The following is a 24100-nucleotide window of genomic DNA, read 5'->3' on the forward strand; positions in this document are numbered from 1 at the left end:
GGAGAACCTGGAGGCCAAGACAGCTTTGGTGTGTTAAATATATGAAGGTCAGCTGATTGTCGGGTCTGAATCCCAACAGCCACAAAGGAAAACTCTTGGTTCATCAAATCTCTCTTTAATTGCTAATATCTTGGGCACCTTCCACTTGTGGGACAGATTAATAACCCCAGTGCAAGTTGAGTACCAGGGGTTATGCAAGCTGTATACCTTGATTCCTGGAGGCTGAAGGGAAAGAGACTACTGAACATTGTGAGCTGAGTGCAGGTTGAAGTGAGGACCGGGTGAGCTCAGGGTCACTGCCCACGAAAGGGAGGAGCAAGGGGCTGGGCAGTGGTAGGTGGTGTGGTGGGTCCTTCCTGGGGCTGGGCGGGGAGACAGATGAGAACGCTATTGGAGGACAGGCACAAGTGCTACTGAAATGCAAATCCCTGTAGATCTGGAAAAGGTCTGGCTTCAGGCTTGATGCTTGGGCCGGCAACTGTGTACCTTCCCTATACGTTCAGCCCCCCCACCCTTACGGAAGTTCTCGTCACTGAAGACTAGTGGCTAATCAGAGTCTTCAATGGACCTGCCAATCAGAAGGGAAGGCGGGCTTTTCCGGGTGCCTAGGTGTAGGATTCGCTCAGTAGTTAAGCAGTCTTAACTGGTTCTGGCTGCTGTGCTCTCTGTCCTGCCGTTGGATTCTCTGAGGCATGTTCAGGCAAGCTCCAAAGTTGCGACATGGTGAGCACAGGGTCGGGGGGGGGGGGGGGGGGGCGGACTGGCATGGGACTGAGCAGTGGGAGCTGGTGTGGTGGGTCTTTCCCGGGGCTGAGTTGGAATCCGCGGCTACCCGTGAGGTCTTAGCCACTCACTAGACCCAGCGGCAGTTTCTGAATAACTTCCTTGTAGGGGCTGCAACTCTGCAGAGCATTTGGCTTGTTTATGGAAAGATCCTTGGCGTGATCCCAAACTCAGAAGCCTAGTTTCTACAGTTCTGTTCTTAGCATTTAACATTAAGGTGTAAGATCCATTTGGAGTTATTTTGTGGAGGTTGTGGAAGGCATCTCATGTGCTGGGTAGCAATCCAATATCAAGCTGTAATGTAAGAGTAGAATTGATGATGTAAAGGATTTGCTAAAGGTTAGGAGATAGCAAGGCACACTAAGTAGAATTTAGCTGAGAGAGGACTGCCTGCAAAACACCCCACACGTATAAGTAGTAAGCTAACCAGGCCTGTTAGAGATTAGGATGCTAGGATACACAAGTTTGTTCACCTGGATTGTCCAGAAATATGGCACCAGACCCTGATTAGCAACCAGCCACTAGGCCCATCTCCATATCAAAGAGCAGGCCTCTAACAAGCTGATCAGTGGGGCATTACAGGATCACAATCAACAGTAAGGCCTGGTGTGCCATAAAGGTTTAGTTTTTTTCTTCTTGAAAAAAGCATTGTTCGCCACATGGGCAAGATGACCCCTGGTGACTGTAAGACCCTCGCTCTAGTTTCAGGATGGCGCACCCCAGGTAACACGAGAGACCGGTCTTGATGTAAAAGCAAGAGGTCGTTTAATAATAACTAAGCTCCAGGCCAACACGTGTCTCACGCAAGAGACAGAGGAGTTGAACTCGAAACTCAAAAGTCAGAGGGTTATATAGAGAAAGCTAGGGGGTTTTGGCGTGGTTACATACAATTGGCTCATTCAAACATAGCAGTGAGAACAAAGCAGAAAGAGTACGTGCTAGAAGTCAGGGGCTTATCAGGGGCTGGAGGACGCCTAGTTGAGATATGGCCCGGAGTGAGCTGGGGGAGATGTCTTCCTGCTAGACGTCCCATGAATCAGTCTCCCAGGAATCAGGCTGGTTCCTGCATTCCTTTTCCTTATTTTTATGGCTTGCCAGTCCTGCCTGGACAGTGTTTCCTGTGCTCCTTTATCTTTATGGCCTGCTAGTCCTGGCTACAGGGCTTAGCCCTGGGTCTGTGGCCTTTTGGGGTTTATTCTTTTAATTTTGTATCTCCAAACCTAGAATTCGTATAATTCTCCTTTCAGTGACAACCATTAGAAAAGGTAAAACATCAACAAACACTGTTGTACTGAGTGCTGGCCTGATCAAGCTACGCTTTCCCTCCTTTTACTGATGTCCCTGTGTTTGAGCTCCTTCTGAGACTCAGGGACATTCTTGGCAGAGCCAGTAACCATCTAGGGCCTAGTCCTTGGGAGCTTTCCCTGGAGCCCTGGGTATAGAGATCAAACACCTCCACTAAAACCAGGAATATGCTTGGGGCCAGGGCATTTGGGAGGGGTTGCTTAAGATTCTGAGAATACAAGTCTTGCCACAATATGGGCTATGGGTCCCTAGGCCACTATGGGCTTGGTAAGGAATATTTTTGAAATACACTGAGTTCCTTGTGCATCACTGTTTGATTAGACTTTTCCTGAGTGTGTCCCATTATATGATGTTTCTGCTAACTTCGTAGTTTAACCTTTCTGCTGACTTCATAGATGTGTCCCGTTTTTTTCCATTTCCCTCATGTAAACTGTATACAAGGTGACATTCTTCTTAAGCTTACTTAGTTTAAGACCCTCGCCCCCCACCCCCCAGCTTTTATACTTTCTACCTTCTCCTTTTCCTATGTTTTTCTTCCTCTGAGACCTTCCATTTAGGACACTGTCACTAACCTACTGTTTTAGGGCACTGGTGTACTTAAGAAACATCCTGGAAATGTTTCCTGTGTAAATGGCCTATCTAAGTGGCCAGACTTGTAGCCTCCAGTTTATATTTGAATTGTTCAAAACTTAACCTGGAACCTGAACCTAAGACAAACCTAAGGGTGACAGCATACATGGAATGTAAAATCTACCTAGGCTAGATTCTCTTTTAGCATTTTAGACCCAGCTAACTAGATCTTTGCTGGTCTTTGCTACTTTGTGGTTTCTTTTTCCCCACTTTTAATCCCCCTCCTCAGCCCCCCTCCCCCCACCCTCATTTCACCCCCTAACACCAGATAGGAGAGAAACAAGGATGGAGGAGAAAAAGATCCTTGAATCTAGTTCCTTGTACTCGACCCAGCAGCGTGAGTCGAACAGTCTCTGCTGCGGGGGAGTGAAGATGCAAAGCCAAGAGTTAGATTTGAGTGCACTGCTGGTTAATACAGCTGCCTTGAGTTTGTTTTTCATAATTTTTATGCCCCACAGTGCCATAGAAAGCAAAGCCACAAGTTAACAAACAATTCTCCAAAATATGCACAGAATATCGGTTCTTGTCCAGAGGCACCTCCCTGTTCCTTCCACCAAGGTTGATAGAACTTTCTCCCCCTCCAATCATTCCATGCCTCAGCAGGCTGATAAATTTGCCTACAACCCCTGACCCACTTTGACTGCCTGGTTACATACAAAGAATAGGGTCAGTTGTAAGGCACAAACAAAGTAGCCAAGTGTGGGGAGCCGACTTGCCTGAGACCCCCACATTGAGCTAATTAGGACAGACAAAGAACATAGGAAAGCTCACCTAAAGGACAAGCTCAGTGGAAAAACCTAAGGTTCTAGCTAAAGTGCAGATACCAATCTGGGGGTCAGCATTGCTCAGTAACAAGGCTTGCCAGGAGCACTGACACAAATCTGGTGTTCCAACAGGTTTGCCAAGTGGAGGCTCCTGACCTTTTGTTGGGAGCTAGCTCCATACAGACCTTTGCAAAAGAACCAGCTTCCTATAGACTCCTGCAGTCCTAGGGCTGTGACATTTTGCTAGGAGCCAATTTCCTCCAGACCCACAGATTGTGACCTTCTGCTAGGGCCCAACTTCCTACAGACCTAGGCCAACATCCCGCAGGAATGAGCCAACTATCCTGTTGCAGGATGGGACAGCCAAGGAAGAAAAAAGGTGTAAACAAAGTTCCCGAGGTCACTGTATTGGGTTTATCAAGATGACCAAGATACCAGGAACACATTACTCTGTCCCATCCAACAGGACAGTCAATGAGGGTCCAGGGGGTACCGAGAAGAGAATGGGGGACAAGAGACTTGAAGGACGCTAATACTAGGGTCTGATCAAGGTGACAATTTTATTATTGCAAGCTCTGGTTATATAGTATAGCAAGGCTGGGGGAGGAGGAAATCTTCAGGGGGCTGGGAGACCTCGATGTATTAGGCTATGAAGAAGTTGGCTCACACCTGTGGGATGTTGGCCTAGGTCTGTAGGAAGCTGACTTCCCCCCAAAGGTCAGGAGCCTCCACTTGGCAAGGCGGTTTCTAAGCAAAGCTGACCACCAGATTTGTATCAGCCTTTCTGTAAGCTTTCCTAGAACACTGTTTTTTTTTTTCCATTTTTTTGAGCTTGTCCATTAGATGAATTTTCATGTGTCCTTTGTCTGTCCTAATTAGCTCAATATTGGGGTCTCAGGCAATTTGGCTCCCTCATTCCTCAGCTGTGTTTTTTTTTTTTTTTTTTTTTTTTTGAACATACTTTCTTGTCGTAGCCCAGTGGCAAATATACTTGCCATTTTCCTAGAAGTGGTACCAAGAGCTCTCCATACCTGGGAGAGTTGAAGATTCTAATAAAATACAAATTTACCATACTAGGCCTCTGTGTGCCCCTAGGGTGGGGTGGAAGGGCAGAGCTGGGAAGGCCTGTGCTGAGTCATGCAATCTCTAATCCTCCAATAGAGGGGCTGCTACCATTCTCTGTGGAGCCTAGCAATCAGGAGGAGCACCAGTGGGAGGTAGCTTGAAGGTTCTTTCCATATTCTCTGATGTAGTTCATCACAGAGCTGTGAGGGAGATTTTGCAGCCACCAGGAACAACAGGTTGGCTAAGCTATCAGAGTCCAATCTGACTGGACTGATGTGGACTGTGAACCAAACAAATAGTTTTGAAACTGGGAGGGATGAGGTTATGAGAATCATCCTTTGGCAATACTTGGTTAAAATCCTTTTACCTTTCCACTATCAGCAGTCACAGTGAATGGAATGATTCAGGGAAATTCAGTTTCAGAGTCCAAAAGGAGTTTCTGAGAAGCAGGGGTTTCTCAGGTGTGCAGGGTGGGGTGTAGGTGGGTAGGGCAGACTCTACATCATTACTAAAATCCACATGGCATCATGTGGAAGCAGACATTAAGTTATTCTTCAACCTTCGTTTGTGTGTGGGTTCGGGGGGCTGGGTTTGTGTGAAATCACACGGGGGCATTGGGAGCTGCAGAGCCATAACCCTCCTTTCTTACCACCTCCACACAGAGCTCTAGCTCGTGGGGTCAGTAGTGGCCAGAGGGTCAGAAATATAGCAGTTTAGGGTCAGTTCGAGTCATTTTTGTGGGAGTTCGGAAATCTGTGTTTTTTCCATTTGAAAACATATGCAATCATAGGTAATATTGGTCAAGTTCACATTTTTCCTGACTGAGTTTCCTTAGGTCTTTTGATTAAAACTTGACTATAATTTGGGGATTATGTTCTTGCCTTTTTTTCTCTACATCTCCTTTTTTCACAAATGTGCTAAAACTTTTGATCGCTGTAGCACTTTGTTAAGTACAGATGGAATCTACACTGTGCCAAAATGTGTACTATTTCTTCATAATCCTGTTGATGATTCTGAGGTTTTTTTCACATGGCAAATAGCTTTGAAATCAGATGTCCTGTTATGTATTATTAGACGTTTTCTTTAGATTGTATTGAATTTTTGTTGCAAATTGAACATACCCATCATTCCTTTTTTAACATCACTATAATGGTGTTGTTTACAGTTATATAAATTGGTAAAAGATATTCTACATAATAATTCATTTAGTAAGCTATATAATCCATGTGTGAAGCTGAAATTGATGTGAAATAATGTACAAAGCCATAGAAAGAGGACTTTAGTGTAGACTTTAGTGACAGAGAATACATCCTTAGGGTCACGTAGACCAGATGTTTATCAGTATGACTTAATTGAGAAAACAAAAGAGTGAAAATAAAGCATGGTACAGAATTGAACAATGAATCTGGATGTGACATAGGATTGTGTCTTAGCACTAAACTCTGCCAGCAGTAGGTTGGGATTTTCCATAGATACCTACGAAAACTAGTTAAGACTATGTCTCTATATTTGATATAAAATTGTGCATATTTAATATATGTATTCTGATACATGTGGACATAATACCTACACCCAAGAAACCCCATTCTACGCAGTGTTGTATTGGAATCGAGGCTCGTGCCCAGACAGACCACACCTGGCCAGTAGGGTTCCACTTGAGAGACTTTCATTGGTGTGGGGGTGGGGGGGTTGCACAAAGGAAGGTAAGAGACAAAGGAGGAAAAGAGAAGAAGGGGGGAAGGTCAGGAAGGGTTGGCTTTTTATTTGGGCAGGGACATAACCTCTTGCAGGTGAGGGTGGGAGATGGACTAGGAAGACACTGGAAATATATGACAACAGATGCACAGGTCCCTTTCACCTCTGGGTGACGTCACTGCTATCACTGGGTTTGGAGACAACCTGCAACCATAAAGCCGGTTCCTGATGCCAAGACTAAGTTGTCATAAAAATGACAGAATTGCCATGGATCCCAGCAGTCTTCTCAGTATAGTTTCCATGCACTTGAAATTAGTTTTAAGAAGCACCAGAATTCTCATGTTTATTGCAGTTGTATTCATGTTAGCCTAAACATGAAAATAACATCAATGCTCATTTGTTGAGGACAAGCTATGTGCCTCTAGGGGACCTTAGGTTAAAGGAATGAATAAAGGATCATGCACTTGTAAAGACTCTCACAGTCATTGTTTTATTGGTCATAAAACAGCATGTAATTATAGCTTAAGCATCATCAACCCATTTCTTTCTCCCATATAATTTTAACCTTTAATGCACTCTTATTATCAGATGGATATGAGAGCTTGAACCATGTTGTCAACATTGCAGGTAGCACTCGAAAATGAAGGGTGACCAAGCCAACTCAGTCAACAAGGTCTCAAGGGCGAGAGTGAGGAGTGAAAAGAAAAAGACAATTAGACAATATATAACATGATTCTAGCCAGTGCTGAGGCTGAAGCAGGTTCATTTTTCCCAGTCTGCTTTTCTACCATTTTTAGTACAAGCAAATAATAATGTTAATTCTAGGTCAAGGAACAAACAAGGCATAAAGTCCTGTGATCATTGTTTCTAGGGGCTCATCAGTTTGACCAGAGAAAAGGAATGTTACTAGCCCAAATGTTAATATTCTTACCTGAACCTACTGCCTTAGTCCTAGTCCAAGGTCAAATTCCTGCCAAATTCTTATAGAAGGGCAGAAAACAGAGAATCCAGGTGAAACAATCTCCTTCAAAGGGATTTTTTCCTAATGTTTATTTAGAACATTATGTGGAGATGAGAAATGAAAAATCAAGTTTTCTGTAGCAAGAGTTCTTATAGATGTGAAACAAATGTGCTGTTATAGGATGTGGTAAAACTGCAGAAAGTGGCTTTACTTGAATGGCATGAGAGCCCTCTGCCAATGAGTCATACTGCATGAAGAAGTAAAAAGGAGGTTAAGAAACAGATTGAAGGGATTGGAGATTTAGCTCAGTGGTAGAGTGCTTGCCTAGGAAGCGCAAGGCCCTGGGTTCGGTCCCCAGCTCCGAAAAAATGAAAAGGAAAAAAAAAAAGAAACATTTGACTGTTTTGTTTGAGTTTAAATACTAAGGATAAGTACAGTTGAACAAACATGTAAAAGTCTTAGATAACTGACTCGGCTCTTTGTTTTTTTCTCTGCCTTAAGTAACTTATCTTAGATGGTAATGCTTTCATTTTTGCTTTGGAGAAAGCGTTTAAACATTTAATTTTTTATACATTGGTTTATTTAGGCTTAATGCATAATATAGTTAATGTAGCGATTTTGTGCAACATCTCATTTATTTCTATATTAATAGTTATTGAAACATTAGTTTTTCTTAAGAACAATTATGAGTATTCCATTGGAATGAAATGAAAAGCATTGTAATTCCACATTCCAAACTAGTGAAAGCTAACACAAGAAAGTAACTGCTTTTGTTTCCTTCGTGATATATGTTTCACATTGCTGAGAACAAAGCTTCTGATTTCACAGGTGTAGACTGGGCCCAAGATGAGCTTGTTTGAACTCCTGTGTTGCAGAGTATTTGATCGCATTGTGAACCCAGAGACTGTCCAATTTACTGGCGGGGGGGGGGGGGGGGAGCTGTTTCTAACTGGTAGGGCTCAGCCATTACTACACAACTGTGCTATCAAACGATGAAGGTAAACATCCTTTTTGAAGGAAGCACTCATGTTCGTAAGTAATGTATAATTGAGTGGGTGAAAAAATGATGGATCAGCGAAAGATCTGACAGAATAGGATATGCTCAACTCTCAAGAGAAGAGGGAAAAGAGGCAATATAAGAGGGAGCAGCAGGGTTGGGGATTTAGCTCAGTGGTAGATCACTTGCCTAGCAATCAAAAGGCCCTGGGTTTGGTCCCCAGCTCGGGGAGGGGGGGAGAAAAAAGAAAGAAGGAAAAGTAAAGAGGAAGCAGCACAGAGGGTAAGAGGAGGAGGCAGTTTTACCTGGAGAATTTTACAGAGACAGGCAGGCTAAAGACAGAAAAAGAGAAAATGAGCAAGAGAATGAGAAGAGAGCAGTTTTCTAGAGTTCGTTTCAGGCCAAGCACAGCAATTCAGATAGAAGTGAAAGAAAGTGAAAGCAATTTGAATTGGTTAGCATGAAGAGTTTGAGCTAGAAGAACAGAGTTGACCAGCCAGAGTTCAAAAAGAAGAAGAAAGGGTGATTTTATTCAACAGTTAAGTCTCAGATGCCCAAAACACTCAAGTGCCCAACCCTCCTGAGCCCCCTCAGTGTTTGCCCAGTGCTGAGCCTTGCTGATGCATGGAAGCTTTTGTTCCTAACAAAGGAATATTTTTATCTTTCTGTTTTGCACCTGGTTGTAACACCCACTTCCTGATTTTTGTTCCTGTTTTTGTCCCGAGGGCATAACCTATTTTTCCACTGTGCTTCCAGGAATTCTCCACCCAGTGAACTTGGGGTGTATATTCTGTGAACCTCAGTAAAGCTTTGGCATTTTCTTAGCACAAATGACCCTAGTCTGTGTCTTTTGTTAAATCCCCCAGGTCTACGCCCAGTCATTCTAGACCTAGATAAGATTGTACAGAAGCTATAAGCTTCCAAGACTAGGCCTAGATTATCAGAAGGAAGAAGTAAGCCTTCCAGGTATTTTTACATTCTTATGTAGTAGTCATTGTCTACAGAAATAGAGCAAGTACTATATGTATCACAATCTTGCTGCCCCTATCTTTACGAATTTGCTTTTCTTTGTTCACTATAGCTTCCCTTCTTTGCATTTTCATTTAAGCAATATTGAATTAAGTTTTTATATGAGGGTAGATTCTCATATAATATATCCTGACCACTGTTTCCCCAACCTGCACTCCCAACTACCCCTTATTTCTATCCTTTCCCCAATGTCCACCCCCCCCACCCATTTCCTCTTCAAAAAGGAGCAGACGTAACAGACAAAACAAGATGGAAAAAGACAAGGTGAAAGCCTTCATATTGGACAAGGCAATCTGATAGGAAAAATCTCAAGATCAAGCCAAAGAATCAGAGTTACACCTGCTTCCACTGTTAGGAGTCCCGCAAAGACACCAAGCTAACAGTCATAACGTATCAGCAGAGGACCTGGCATAGACCCATGCTGTCTCTATGCTTGCCATTTAAGTTTCTGTAAGATTCCTAGAAATCCAGTCAGTATTAGTCATGGGTTCCCTCTCATATCAAGGGCCTCAAGTTAAACCAAACATTGGTTGGCCACTCAAACACGTTTGTTACCATCATGCCCCAGCACATCTTAGGAAGGACCAATTGTAGGTGTGTGTGGGTGTTGGGGGCAGAGGGGAGTTTCCAGGTGTCTCTTCCTTTTAGCCTTCTCTCCTCAAAGAGACTACAACACAGGGGTGAAGGCTCCAAGCTTGTACTCAGTTGACTTCTGCATTCAGTTAACTGTGTGGAATTCGTCTTTAATGATCAGTCCCTGCTGTCAGTTATCTGAGAGCAAAGTTTGTCCTTGCATCAGCAAGGATTGTTGAAGGAGCTCAAGGGACCTCCTTGGCCAACAGCTCAACCAAATGTAACTTATTACGAACATTGAAGCCTTGCCTGGTGTCAAAGGATGGTCCCTTCAGACTCCATATCCTTCATTACTAGGAGTTTTCATTAGGGTCACCCTGGTCATCCAGGAAGTTGTCATTGTACTGGATTTCTACACTAACTCCCAAATAACCCCTAATTCCAGCTGTTTCTTCCTGCATTGTACTTTCCCCTGCATCCCCCTCAACTGATCCTCCCTACTCCTGTTCCCATCAAACTCTGGTCTACTCACAGAAATTATTCTATTTCCCCTCTAGAAAGAGATCTGTGCTTCCTCCCTAGAGCCCACCTCTTTAACTAGCCTGTCTGGGTTTATTACTATTTACCTAATAGGTAATATCCACTTGTAAGTAAATGCATGCCATGTTTGTCATTCTGGGTGTGATTTCTTTAGTTGCATTTACTTGCCTGTAAATTCATGATGTCATCTTTTTAAACAGCTGAGTGATAAATGCACCACGTTTTTTTGTTTACCCCATAGGGCTCAAAGTGAGTCTTAACTACAAGGAGATCCCCCAAGTGAGGCATGAGAATGGAGTTCGATGCAAAGGCAAGAGTTTCTTTTCGGGTGTGTCAGGGTCAAGCTTCAATCAGCCCCTCGTAGGAAGTGACTGGAAGGTGACCCCAATGGCTGTGACAAGCAGTTTTTATACTTTCAGAGGTACAGGTTACATTAGCAGGTTTACAGTTCAAACTTATATGGCATGAGTTTGAGCTCTTCATCTGGGACCAGAGGGTCAGGCTACTCTCAGTACATTCTGCAGGATTTTCAAGAATGGCCCTGCTTCTCCCAAGAACTGTGGGTGGAAAATGGAACTTGTCCTAGCCTTGACCAGAGGCAGTTGATGTAAAGCTGGCAAAAGCCCTTAGGGTCCCCATAACCTACCTACTTTCCACCAGGCCAAGCCTCCTGACAGCGCTTAGGCTTCAGTAAGAACCAGGGTCCTTCAACCCATTCTTCAGTTAAGGTACTTTTAGGTTGTTTCTAGGTTCTGGCAAGTATGAATAAATGTGCTATGAACATAGTTGAGCAAATGGCCTTGTGGTAGGGTGGAGCACCTTTTAGATAGATGCCCAAGAGCTTTATAGCTGTGATTTGAGATAGATGGATTCTCAGGGTTCTGAGGCACCAGGACTCTGAGGAAATGCTCATTTCCATAGTGGCAGTATTAGTTTGCACCCTACTAGCAATGGAGAGCTTTTACCCATTCTCCACATCCTTACCAGCATGACTTGTCACTTGTTGTCGGCGCCAGCACTGACACGGTACCGAGAATCGGGCGAAAGCCTGCAGGATGAAACACACACACACACACACACACACACACACACACACACACACATCCAAGTTATCGTGTCAAGCCAGGAGAGGAAGAGAGGAAGAGAGAGAGAGAGAGAGAGAGAGAGAGAGAGAGAGAGAGAGAGAGAGAAGAAGAAAGAGCGGAAGAGACTCCTGTAGCTTTATTCACCACTTATAGTGTGTGTGTGTGTGTGTGTGTGTGTGTGTGTGTGGTTTGTTTGTTGGTTTTTGTTACTTAAATGATATTGTTAACACATTTGATTTGGGTTTTTTAAACTTTCTGATATATTATTGCCTATATTTGTCCTAGTTAGCTTCAGTTGTGAACATTTTAGAGCCTACAATCATCTGACGGGCTCTCACTTGAGGGCATGCCCTCATCAAAATGTCTGGATGCTGTATCAGTGAGAGATTGTGTTGTGATGATTGATGTGGGAAGGCTCTACACTGAGGATCCCTTAGGCAGGATCCCTAAGCAAGTGGGCCTGGGCTGGATAAGAGAGCTGGGTAAGTCTGAGACAGTGACCAAGCAGGAAACAAGATTTGTTCATGGTTTTTGCCTTTTCATGAAGTTTGAGTTTCTATCCTAAGCTCCCAAACTGATGGCTGTCATGTTATTGGACCAAACAAGTGAACCGGTTTATTTGCTGAGATGCTTTTGGTTAGAGAATTGAATCAAAGTAGGAGAGTAGCAAGTTAGAAGAAAAAAAAAGGTTATTTTGTTGCTGGACAGAAATTAGAGAAACTAGAAATGTTCTCCCTTGGAGGAACCTGGTAAATATCAAGGCTTGAGATGGCAATCAGCATAGAAAGCTGTATTCAGAGCTTAGTCAGCTGTTGGTGTACACCTGGAAGACTGGAGTCATGCAAGTAATGCAGTCAGAAGTTGAGGTCATAGGATTTCAGTGGAAAATAGACTCCGTGACAAATTTAGCTAGAGGTCATTTATGGTGTATTTTGACCCCAAATATTTCTTATTCTGCCCATGCTCTGAGAAATTGAGTAAGGCCGAATTAAAAAACAATTAGCTATATTTCTCAGGTGAAATATTGAATCTGTTAGATGATTATTACTAGTAACTCATTCTGGACTACAGGAAAAAAACAACAAGTTGAGCAGAAATAAAGGCAAAGTCTGTGGTTTGTAGAGAAAAGCAGCCCTGGGAAGTTACACATGGCAACCAAATGCTGAGACAGAGGCATGAATTTTCAAAGAGATTATCACCATTAAAGAGAAGGACTTTGCTCAGGATTGGAAGCCTGTACCCACCAGCAGGGACCCAGTTATTCAGGGTCCAGAAGAGGCTTTCTACCTGTGGGCCAAATGAGGGTGAGGAGAAGAAGGAGACCAATCAAGATTCTATTGTCAAGGTCTTGTTTATTGGGATGAATGTTACAGCTTTTAAGTCTTTCAGGTAGGGGGAGTGACCTTTGTGAAACATGAAGGAGGGGGAGATGAGGGTATAGGCAGTGATAGCTGGAGGCAAAGAGGTCAGGTGATGAGGTCAGGTGGGTGTTGACTGAGGAGATAACTGATTTTTGCTTAGGCTGAAGCATCCCATGAATGTTATCTTCCTGTGCCGTAAATTCATGGGAGAGGCTGTTAGAGGAGTATGTGTGGCCAAGAGTCACATAGCCACTTTGAGCTATACAAATGGCCAGGCCCAAATCCAATATGGCTCACTACAGAAGCCTAAGAAGGTGAATTAACAGAAAAAGTCCCTCCTGATAAGCCTTGAGTTAATGGAAGGGGGAGTTGGCAAAGTCATTCCTAGACCCAGGAAGGAACTTCATATAAAACCTGCTACTACAGGTCCAAGCGTGGCACCCAAGTTCTGGAAATAAGAAATATGGAAAAATAAGGTTATGGCTTCTTCCCCCGTGGTTTCAGTTCAGCACTGTTCCAGCCATCTATGTTTGGCAGAGTCAGAGCCCCAGTGAGGGAGGACACTGTGAGAGTGCATGGGAAGAATCTGAGGATGAAGCCTGAGTTGCATTTGAGACCACAAGATCTAGAGATACCCAAGTTATGAGACACCTGTCATGGAGAGCTGCATATAGGGAGTTCAAGGATCTAAACTGAGAGATGTATGAGAAGTTGCAGGGATAGGGCAATCTAAGCCTTTTGAAATGAAGGCTCCTTGTGTCTGAGACAGAGCTGCAGGGTTTGGTGTTTGTCCTACTGGGTTTCTTGCTTTGGTCCAATCTTCCCTCACTATGTACACATTCCTCTCTACTGGAATGGGGAGGGGTATTCTGTGCCTTTGTATGTTGGAAAGATATAACTTGCTTTCTGATTTTACAAGATGTGGCAATCAAGAGTGTCAGAAGTGATTTGGGGCATTTGAAGAGTGTATGGGCTGCTGCAGGCTATTAGGGTCATGGGAAGCTCCTGATTAGCTGCCTGTGAGGGATGGTTTTCCTAGAATTGACTTGTTTGGACTTTTCCAGTTCTGGGAAACAGAAACTTAGGCCTAGTTTCCCAACCTGTCAGTTTACAACCTGTCATGTAGGAGTCAGCCTTGCTCTGGCCAACTCAGTTCTCTAAATAGAACTGCTTTTGTAGGAGGAACCTTTCTACATGATTAGTTACTGGGGATGGCATTTGAGTGTCTATAGACTCAACCCATTTCCTGTGTGGTGTTTGTGTGTGTGTGTGTGTGTGTGTGTGTGTGTATTGTGTATTGGTTGTACCTGATTAGTCAGCTTCCTTCACGTGTTGTCTTCCCTTCAGCATTATAGACTCTAACCCTAAATCACATAAGATGCAGTTGAAGCAATTGCTATTCAGTGCTAAGGTGTTTTGCAAGCTTGGTGTTTTTTATAATTTTAATTTTTTTTTTTTTGTTTTTTTGAGGAGAAAGTTTCTCTATGTAGCCCTGGGTGCCCTGAAAGTAGGTATGTAGAACGTGTGGCCTCAAACGTAAATGGTCCACCTGCCTCTGGCTCCAGAGTGCCAGGATTCAATGTAGGCCAACATGCCCAGCTTTCTCTTTGTTTGTTTGTTTGTTTGTTTGTTTGTTCGTTTTTATATTATTGGCTGATGGGTTGGACTGTGGGTTTTGGCACATGTCAAGCATATGCTGCTGTGTTGATCTTCATCCACGTTTTGAATTTTGAAATTTGACAGAGAGCATATTCTGTTTCTCAGGTGGCATGTATTCATGACATTCATACTGCCTGGCTATATTGCCTGAGCTTTCTGAGTCATTGGATTGCAGATATATGACATTTTTCCTACCTGTTGCGTTTGTGTTGATTTATTTTAATGAATATGTATATTTTGCCTGTATGAATGAATATGCACATCATGTATGCCTAATCCCCATAGTAGTCAGGAAATGGCTTCAGAATTCCTGAACTTGGAGTAATCAGTAGTTGTAAAGCTCACTTCTAACTACTGGCAATTGAGGCCAATTATTTTTAAGACCAGCAAAAACTCTTCAGTGATGAGCCAGCTCCTGTCCTATGTTGCTTATTTAGGATCAACATTTACATTGCCAATATTTTTATCTGTTTAAATATTCATTCCCTTTTAGTAAGATCTCATTATTGTTACAGTTTAAACTGGGCCACCTAAAGATTCTGGAAGAAGAATACAGAACTTCAGTGAATTCTTTGTAGGAACTCTAGTAAAAACCTCTGAGTCCTTTCTATCTTTCTTGTTTGTTTGATTGATTTTTCATAGGGGAGACAGGGTCTTAATATGTACCTCTGGCTGTCCTGGATAGACCTCAGATATACCTGCCTCTGCCTCCTCAGTGCTTGGATTAAATACATAAGCCTATTGCTCACTTGATATTTTTTTCAGTTAGTAATTGTTCATACAATTTCTCTATATGCTCAGTACTGCCCGCCCGCCCCCCCCATTAATTAGCATTTCTCTTGCAAGGCTATATCCTACTCAAAGAGCAAAGAAATGACAGAAGTGAACCTTATTACTCAGTTTTCTTCTAAGATGATTTGGTAATTAACATTAGAACATCTGGGTCAAGAAATAAGTGGGGAAAGCACCAGAAGCATACATTTACAGTGATATCGGTATCATGGTTACTGTTTTACAAATGTATGGGATATTTCAGGATGTACTGACCTATGATGATGTACATGTGAACTTCACCCGAGAAGAATGGGCTTTGCTGGATCCTTCACAGAAGAGTCTCTACAAAGATGTGATGCAGGAGACCTACAGGAACCTCACTGCTATAGGTACGACAGTGAATTTTCTTTCAGTTTTTAAAATAAGGAAACAAATGTTCCTTTGTTACTGTTGCTTTTCTGTAACTTCAGTTGAGAATAAAGAAGAATGAGGTGAAAAAATCAGGTTCACTGAAGATAGTAACTTAAATGTTGCCTAATTTCCAATAATATATCATACATTTTCTGGTATTGTATTTTAGGTTACAATTGGGGAGACCATAGTATTGAAGAACATTTTCAAAGCTTCAGAAGACATGGAAGGTAATTTTCATGTGCAAGTTGGTATGAATATGCCTCTGAAGAAATGTTAGTATGTCCTGGAACTTTTAAAGAAAAGCAACAGTGTAAAAAAAAAAAGCACTTCTTTAAGTGTATTGATTATTAAATTCTCACAAATCCATGTACCTCAATGTCAGGTGTCTGACTTGTTTTTTGCAAGGCATTCCTCTAAGAAAGAAGACAAAGAAACAATGCCTTAGCCTTACCATTTGAATCATAGCCACATTACAGCTACTGTATATACCTGTCAGTCTGTTTAGTCTCATAACACACACACACACACACACACACACACACACACACACACACATATACACACACCCACCCACACACACACACAGAGTAGGTGATAAGTTTTTGTTTGTAATAGGCAACTATTTCATAGTAAAGCTGATTACTCATATACTAACACTGTTAAGTTTAAGTGAGATGGATAGTTTATGAGAGTCAAGAATGTTGTTGAAGAGCAACCTTAATTCTTATACCAGATGTCTATGATGAACAGAAAGTCAAACTGTGTGAATTCAATGTGGAAATCTTTCTTTTGTTATTTTAACAGCTATATCTTGTATCACAATGGATACAAGCCATGTGAGCACAAGGATATGGAAAGAAGCAATGCCCCCCACCCCCAGAACAATTAAGATATATGTAGCAGTCCACATTTGAGCAGACTTTCTCAGTGTGATATAAGTTTATAATTAGTTGGTTTCCCAACTTCATTGGGAATATATCCATAAACTCACCTAGCAGAAAATCCCTAGGAATACTAGGATTGTGGAAATCCCTTTCTGTTTGTCCTGGTTCACTTTGCTGATGAGGTATGCAAATGTAGTGTATTTCACAATAAAGGAAAGCATATGAATGTACTCAATGTGGTAAAGCTCTGAGCTCTTCCATTTCTCTTCAAATATATGAGAAATCTCATAGAGATAGAGGATGGTACAAATGTGAGCCATGTAATAACACTTTTACCAACCCATAGTGAATGGGAAACCATGAGTGTAAACAAAGTGATACAACCTTAAGATGTGATTCTTCTTTACAATTAGACCAAATTATAAAATTAATTTCCATTTATTAGATTCATTAGTTTAGTGAATGTGGTAAAGCTTTCCCATGTGCCAACTATCTATCTTTGCAGGCATGAAAGATGTCATACTGGAGAGAAACCCTCTGAAAATACTCAGTGTGGTAAAACCTTTGCACAACATAGTCATCTCCAAAGACATAAAAGCACACATACTGGAGAGAAACTCTGTGAATGTAAGCCACGTGATAAAGCCTTTACATACGATTCTCAGCTTCAAAATCTTGAAAGAATTCATACTGGAGAAAAACCCTACAAATGCAATCAATGTGGTAAAGCCTTTGAACGTCGTTGTAATCTTGGAAGGCATAAACTAATACATACTGGAAGAAAATCCTACAAATGCAATCAGTGTGGTAAAGCCTTTGCACGACTCAGTCATCTCAAAACGCATGGAATAACACATACTGGAGAGAAACCTTACAAATGCGATCAGTGTGGTAAAGCCTTTGCATATCATAGTTATCTCCAAGTACATAAAAGAATACATACTGGAGAGAAGCCCTATGAATGTGATTGGTGTGGTAAAGCCTTTATACATTGTAGTCATCTCCAAGTACATAAGAGAATACATACTGGAGAGAAGCCCTATGAATGTAATCGATGTGGTAAAGCCTTTGTATGTCAGAATGATCTTAAAAGGCATGAAAGAATTCATACTGGAGAGAAACCCTACAAATGTAATGAATGTGATAAAGCCTTTGCACATCACCGTAATTTTCGAACGCATAAAATGATGCATGCTGGAGAAAAACCCTACAAATGCAATCAATGTGGTAAAGCCTTTTCACAAAACAGTCATCTCCAAACACATAAAAGCACACATACTAGAGAGGAACTCTATAAATGTAAGCAATGTGGTAAAGCCTTTACATGCCGTAATGAACTTCAAAGTCATAAAAGGATTCATACTGGAGAGAAATCCTATGAATGCAATCAGTGTGGTAAAGCCTTTAAATCTCATCGTTATCTCCAAGTACATAAAACAATACATACTGGAGAGAAGCCCTATGTGTGTGATCAATGTGGCAAAGCCTTCGCACATGTTCGTAATCTTAGAATGCATAAAATAATACATACTGGAAGAAAATCCTACAAATGCAATCAGTGTGGTAAAGCCTTTGCACAACTCAGTCATCTCAAAACGCATGGAATAACACATACTGGAGAGAAACCTTATGAATGTGATCAATGTGGTAAAGCCTTTGCATATCATAGTTATCTCCAAGTACATAAAAGAATACATACTGGAGAGAAGCCCTATGAATGTGATTGGTGTGGTAAAGCCTTTATACATTGTAGTCATCTCCAAGTACATAAAAGAATACATACTGGAGAGAAGCCCTATGAATGTGATCGATGTGGTAAAGCCTTTGTATGTCAGAATGATCTTAAAAGGCATGAAAGAATTCATACTGGAGAGAAACCCTACAAATGTAATGAATGTGATAAAGCCTTTGCACATCACCGTAATTTTCGAACGCATAAAATGATGCATGCTGGAGAAAAACCCTACAAATGCAATCAATGTGGTAAAGCCTTTTCACAAAACAGTCATCTCCAAACACATAAAAGCACACATACTAGAGAGGAACTCTATAAATGTAAGCAATGTGGTAAAGCCTTTACATGCCGTAATGAACTTCAAAGTCATAAAAGGATTCATACTGGAGAGAAATCCTATGAATGCAATCAGTGTGGTAAAGCCTTTAAATCTCATCGTTATCTCCAAGTACATAAAACAATACATACTGGAGAGAAGCCCTATGTGTGTGATCAATGTGGCAAAGCCTTTGCACATCGTCGTACTCTTAGAAGGCATGAAATAATACATACTAGGAAAAAAACCTACAAATGCAATCAGTGTGGTAAAGCCTTTGTCCGACAGAGTCATCTCAAAACGCATGGAATAACACATACTGGAGAGAAACCTTATGAATGTGATCAATGTGGTAAAGCCTTTGCATATCATAGTTATCTCCAAGTACATAAAAGAATACATACTGGAGAGAAGCCCTATGTATGTGATCAATGTGGTAAAGCCTTTGCACATCGTTGTCATCTCCAAGTACATAAAAGAATACATACTGGAGAGAAGCCCTATGAATGTGATCAATGTGGTAAAGCCTTTGTATGTCAGAATGATCTTAAAAAACATAAAAGAACACATACTGGAGAGAAACCTTACAAATGTAATGAATGTGGTAAAGCCTTTGTATGTAACGCTAGTCTCCGAACACATAAAGCAATACATACTGGAGTGAAACCTTATGAATGTAAGCAATGTGGTAAAGCCTTTGTAGGTCAGAATGACCTTAAAAGGCATGAAAGAATTCATACTGGAGAGAAACCTTACAAATGTAATGAATGTGGTAAAGCCTTTGTATGTAACGCTAGTCTCCGAACACATAAAGCAATACATACTGGAGTGAAACCTTATGAATGTAAGCACTGTGGTAAAGCCTTTGTAGGTCAGAATGTCCTTAAAAGGCATGAAAGAATTCATACTGGAGAGAAACCTTACGAATGTAATGAATGTGGTAAAGCCTTTGTATGTAACGCTGGTCTCCGAACACATAAAGCAACACATACTACAGTGAAAGCTTATGAATGTAAGTAATTTAGTAAGTTCTTTGCCTCTCGTGATCAACTTTGACAACATGAAAGAATTGATAGTGGAGAGAAACCTTACAAATGTAGTCAATGTTGTAAAGCCTTTGCACGATCAAGCCACCTCCAACTACATAAAAGAACACATACATACTAAAGAGTAATAACCCTATGAATGTAACCAATGTAGTAAAGCCTTTACTGTGATCTTCAAAGGTATGGTGGTTTAAATATACTTGGCCCATGGCAAGTGGCAGTGTTAGGAGGTATGGCCTTTTTGGAGTAGATGTGGCCTTTGAGGAAGTATGTCACTGTGGAGGGGGGATGGGCTTTGAGACCCCATGCTTAAACTCTGCCCAGGGCAGAAGAGTCTTCTGGCTGCCTTCTGATCAAGATGTAGAACTCTCTCCTCCAGCACCATGTCTGCTTGGTGACAGACATTCCTTCCACCTTGATAATAGACTGAACCTCTGAATCTGTATACCTCCCCTCCCCCCAATTAAATGTCCTTTCTAAGAGTTGCCTTGGTCATGGTATCTTTTCACAGCATTAAAACCCAAATTAACACAAACAGCATAAAAGATACCACACTGTGAGAAGTATGAATGTACTGAATATGGTGAAGCCTTTGCACATTTCTATAGTTCTCACTATAATAAAAGTATTCATACTTCCATTCACTGAAACCCTGTGAATGCAGAAAATAACATTCTTGAGAAAAGCCTTATAAATGGGCTCAGTGCGGTAAAGTCTTTGTGAAATCTGCATAAATACCTAACAATTCAAAAACATGGTCAAAGTAAATGCCAGGAGTCTATTGGAAACGAGCTGAGTTAGAAGGGTAGGGATTATGAATAGTGTGGTTGGGTGTGCAGTTAGTGCTAGAAAGTTAGGGGTTAGGGTTAAAGTGTTGGGGGGGCAGTGTGGGTTAAGGTTAGGGACTGGACAGGTAGGGTTAGGTTGGCGTTTAGTTTTGGGGGGTTAGGAAAGAGTGTGAATTTGGGGAAGGAAATGGGAGGAGGTTGGCTGTGGTACAGGGAGGGATGAAAATGATATATAGTATTCATAAAATCCTCAAATACAAAAACAAGTTGAAAAGCTTCAACTTAAATAGATTGAGGGGTAAGGACACTTGTTACTACATTAATGAAATTCAGAAAAATCATTAGGTCTTATCTTAGAAATCATTTATTCCAATAAATAGAAAACTCTAAAATAAAGCACATAGATTTCTGGATGTATATAACCTACCAAAAGTAAATCGTGAAGATCTAAAAAATAAATAAATAAATAAATAAATAAATTGAGCAGCTTTGTAGAAAGCAGTACAAGTGAAGTTGTGGTCAAATATTTACCAAATAAAATTACCAGACCTTCAATTAAATACTAACACAAATCCTTCTCAAACTATGCTATTAAATAGCAAAGGAAGGTTACATTACCAAACTCTTTATGAAGTTAGTATTAGCCTAATACTGAAACCAGATAAACACAGATCAATCTCCAACATAAAATATGCAAAATTTTTTAAAAAATTACCTGCAGGGTTTGGGGATTTAGCTCAGTGGTAAGAGCGCTTGCCTAGGAAGCGCAAGGCCCCGGGTTCTGTCCCCAGCTCCGAAAAAAAGAATGAAAAATCCTGCAAACTATTCAAAAATAAATCAAAAAATTACCATGGTCAAACTGGTTTAATCCAGACATGTAGTGCTGGCTCAATATGTCAATAAACTTTATAAATTTCTCTAATCTCTTGTTTTTTGATAGAATAGAAATCATAACATTTCAATCATGTCAAATATCCCATAGAAACTCAGAATATAAGAAACACATCTCACCATAATAATATATATGTCAAGCAGTAGCCTTATCAACCAGTAAAAATATATTGAGAAACAAATCTGGGAAATAATCCCATTCAAAACAACGTAAAAATCCGAGCTCCCCACCCCTAAAATCTCTTGAATTAAATCTGACCAAGGATGTGAAAGACCTCTATAATGAAATCTTTATAGATACTGAATAAAGTTAAAAGAGGACACTAGAAGATGGAAAGACCTTGCATGTTCATGGGATGGCCATACTTCCAAAATCAATCTACTGATTCAATGCAATCCCAAGAGAAATTAAGGGGAAATATTGTCAAAATACATTACATAATGCATGGACACCCTATAATCCCATTATTCTGTATAATAAGTATTAAGACATTTTTGAAAGCTTTAGATCCAAGCTGGATTTAGGAACACACAGAGTCACACAGACGCACATGACAAAACTGCAAAATACCACTGAGGCATATATATATGTTCTGCCAGTAAAACCAACTCTGGTGAGGTGGTGCCTGGCATTCATTGTCAAGACAGCTTAGCCTAAATTATTGATCTCATGTGAGAGACCCAGCTTCAAAAACAAGGTAGATATTACCTGAGGTCAACAATTGTTCGAGATGCATGAACATATATGAACACACTGTATACAAATGGAACATAATTCAGACGAAAAGCTGTGGCACATGCCAGAACATAGATGCCCCAAGGAATTTACACAGAAAGAAATAACCCAGTTGCCAAGAGACAAATACTATATGGTGTTATTTGTACAAGGAGCCTAGAGACAACAAATTGGAAGCAATGGAAAGCAGCATGGTGGTTGCCAAGGGCTATGAGAGGGAGAAGTGAAGATCTGGTATTTATTGAATATAGAATTTCAGTTTGAAATGGTAAAAGAATTGTGATGCATGGGAATCATAATGCCACAGTCCAGTGAATGTACTTCATGCCACTCAACTATCAACTTAGATAAGAATGATAGCTTTCATATTATGTATATTTTACAAGAATAATAAAAGTCCTCCATCGCCATAAAGTGATAAGGAGTGGCCTTGTATAGCTGCAACTCAGTAACAGCAATGTTAATCTACGTTGGTGAGTTTCTTAATGGTCTCAGTGCATTTAGATACCTGTATCTTGAAAATAAAGTAACGTTAAAATGTCTACCAAGGTCTTTTCTGAGGTATCTTGAAATCTCAAAGGAAACTCCTTTTAATGACTTGGTGTAATGGAGGCAGCTGTTGGCTGTGAGGTGCTGAGAAGAAGGCAGAATCATAGAGAAGCCTGAGTGCTCTGCACAGCACTAACTCCCAGGCAGTACTTAGTTTACTTTCCTTTATAAAACTTTACAAAATGAAATTGTATGCCTATCTTCTTGATTAACCACATGTACTTTCACAAGAAGTCAGCATTATATGCTTCCTTTGTCCTCAAATGTCTTTTTTTTTTTGGTATGTCACTGAGGCTAGGGTACATGTTACATGAACACCCCAAGCTACCCCATACCCCCGGCTGCAGTGGTGGCGGCCTGCAACATGCAATGATTTTTTTTTTCTTCACTAAATATTTGTGTCAATTTTGGCTGTCGAGAGATGTTTAAATTCATGCCTGTATAAGATAATGCTTCTTTAGATATTTAGACTAAAGTTTTGTGTAACAAATATCAGTTTATTACTCCTAGGATGGCGAGCCTGCTCGAGACAGAATAAGCAGTAAACAACACAACACTTATCATTCAATATTGAGCGACAAAGATTCCAGCTCTGAGTCACAATGGAGTGCTAGACAGCATCTTAGAACCTTCAACTGTAAAACTGACTAAATAGCACATACCATTCGGGATTACTGTAAAACTAGGGGTGAAATGTGTAAGACTGTGCAGGCCCTGTCACCTAATGGACACCAAATAAACATTAGTTACTATGTCTGGTGTTAGTGTTATTAGAGAGCCTATGCAGGATAAGGGACAACAGTAAGTGTGCACTGGTAAACACGATCCCCCTCCTCCACACACACACATCATTAGGAATGATGAGAGATTGAGACTAAGACAACTCTAGCAGTCAACATTTTGGGTTGTTTCAATGACACCCTTTTCACTTGGTCTTGATAACTCTGAACATTGCTAATATCCAACCCACCTTTTTATCTGTTTTTAAAAACAATACATAAAATGGACTATGAAGGCAAGCTGACAACAGCTTTTTCTTTTTTTTAATATTTATTTTTAGTATGTGTGGGAGTGTGAGGCACCCTCAGAGACTTGAAGCATCTGGTCCCCTAGAGCTGGAGTTAGAAGCAGCTGTGAACCTTCCAATCTGGATGCTGGGAACCAGGCCTTGGTCCTCTTCAATGGTAGTCTGTGCTCTTAACCACTGAGCCTTCTCCTTAGCCCCAAAACTGCTTCTCTTGAAGAAAGGAACACATGTTTTAAAATTGTATCACATTACCTGGTAAGGACTATCACAAACAATAGATGCTGTTTAAAAAAAAAAATACAGGTTGTGATTTAGCAATTAAGAGCTAGAAGACAGGCACAGTGCAACTAGTGTCCCTCTAACTGACCTCAGCCTCTGTCAGATTTGCATCAGATGTTGTAATGGAGCCTCGGGTGAGTGGTTCTCCAACATTGGACACAATATTTCCCACCAAGTTTGCAGAGTAAATACATGTTATCCCAAACTATTGTAT

The 24100-nt window shown here is 41.1% G+C and overlaps 1 protein-coding gene across 1 annotated transcript; it reads left to right on the forward strand.

Annotated features, from left to right (window-relative positions):
* The first annotated feature begins 635 nt into the window (after positions 1–635).
* Positions 636–16719, forward strand: LOC148003922 (zinc finger protein 431-like). The gene is made up of 5 exons (XM_087568222.1): positions 636–723; positions 10584–10652; positions 15484–15610; positions 15802–15862; positions 16440–16719. The coding sequence occupies exons 2-5, from the start codon at positions 10629–10631 to the stop codon at positions 16522–16524; spliced, it is 297 nt and encodes a 98-aa protein (XP_087424348.1). The 5' UTR covers positions 636–723; positions 10584–10628; the 3' UTR covers positions 16525–16719.
* Positions 16720–24100: the final 7381 nt, after the last annotated feature.

The sequence above is a fragment of the Rattus norvegicus genome, chromosome 9, assembly GCF_021556685.1.
Source record: "Rattus norvegicus strain SHRSP/BbbUtx chromosome 9, alternate assembly SHRSP_T2T, whole genome shotgun sequence".
Classification (NCBI taxonomy): domain Eukaryota; kingdom Metazoa; phylum Chordata; class Mammalia; order Rodentia; family Muridae; genus Rattus; species Rattus norvegicus.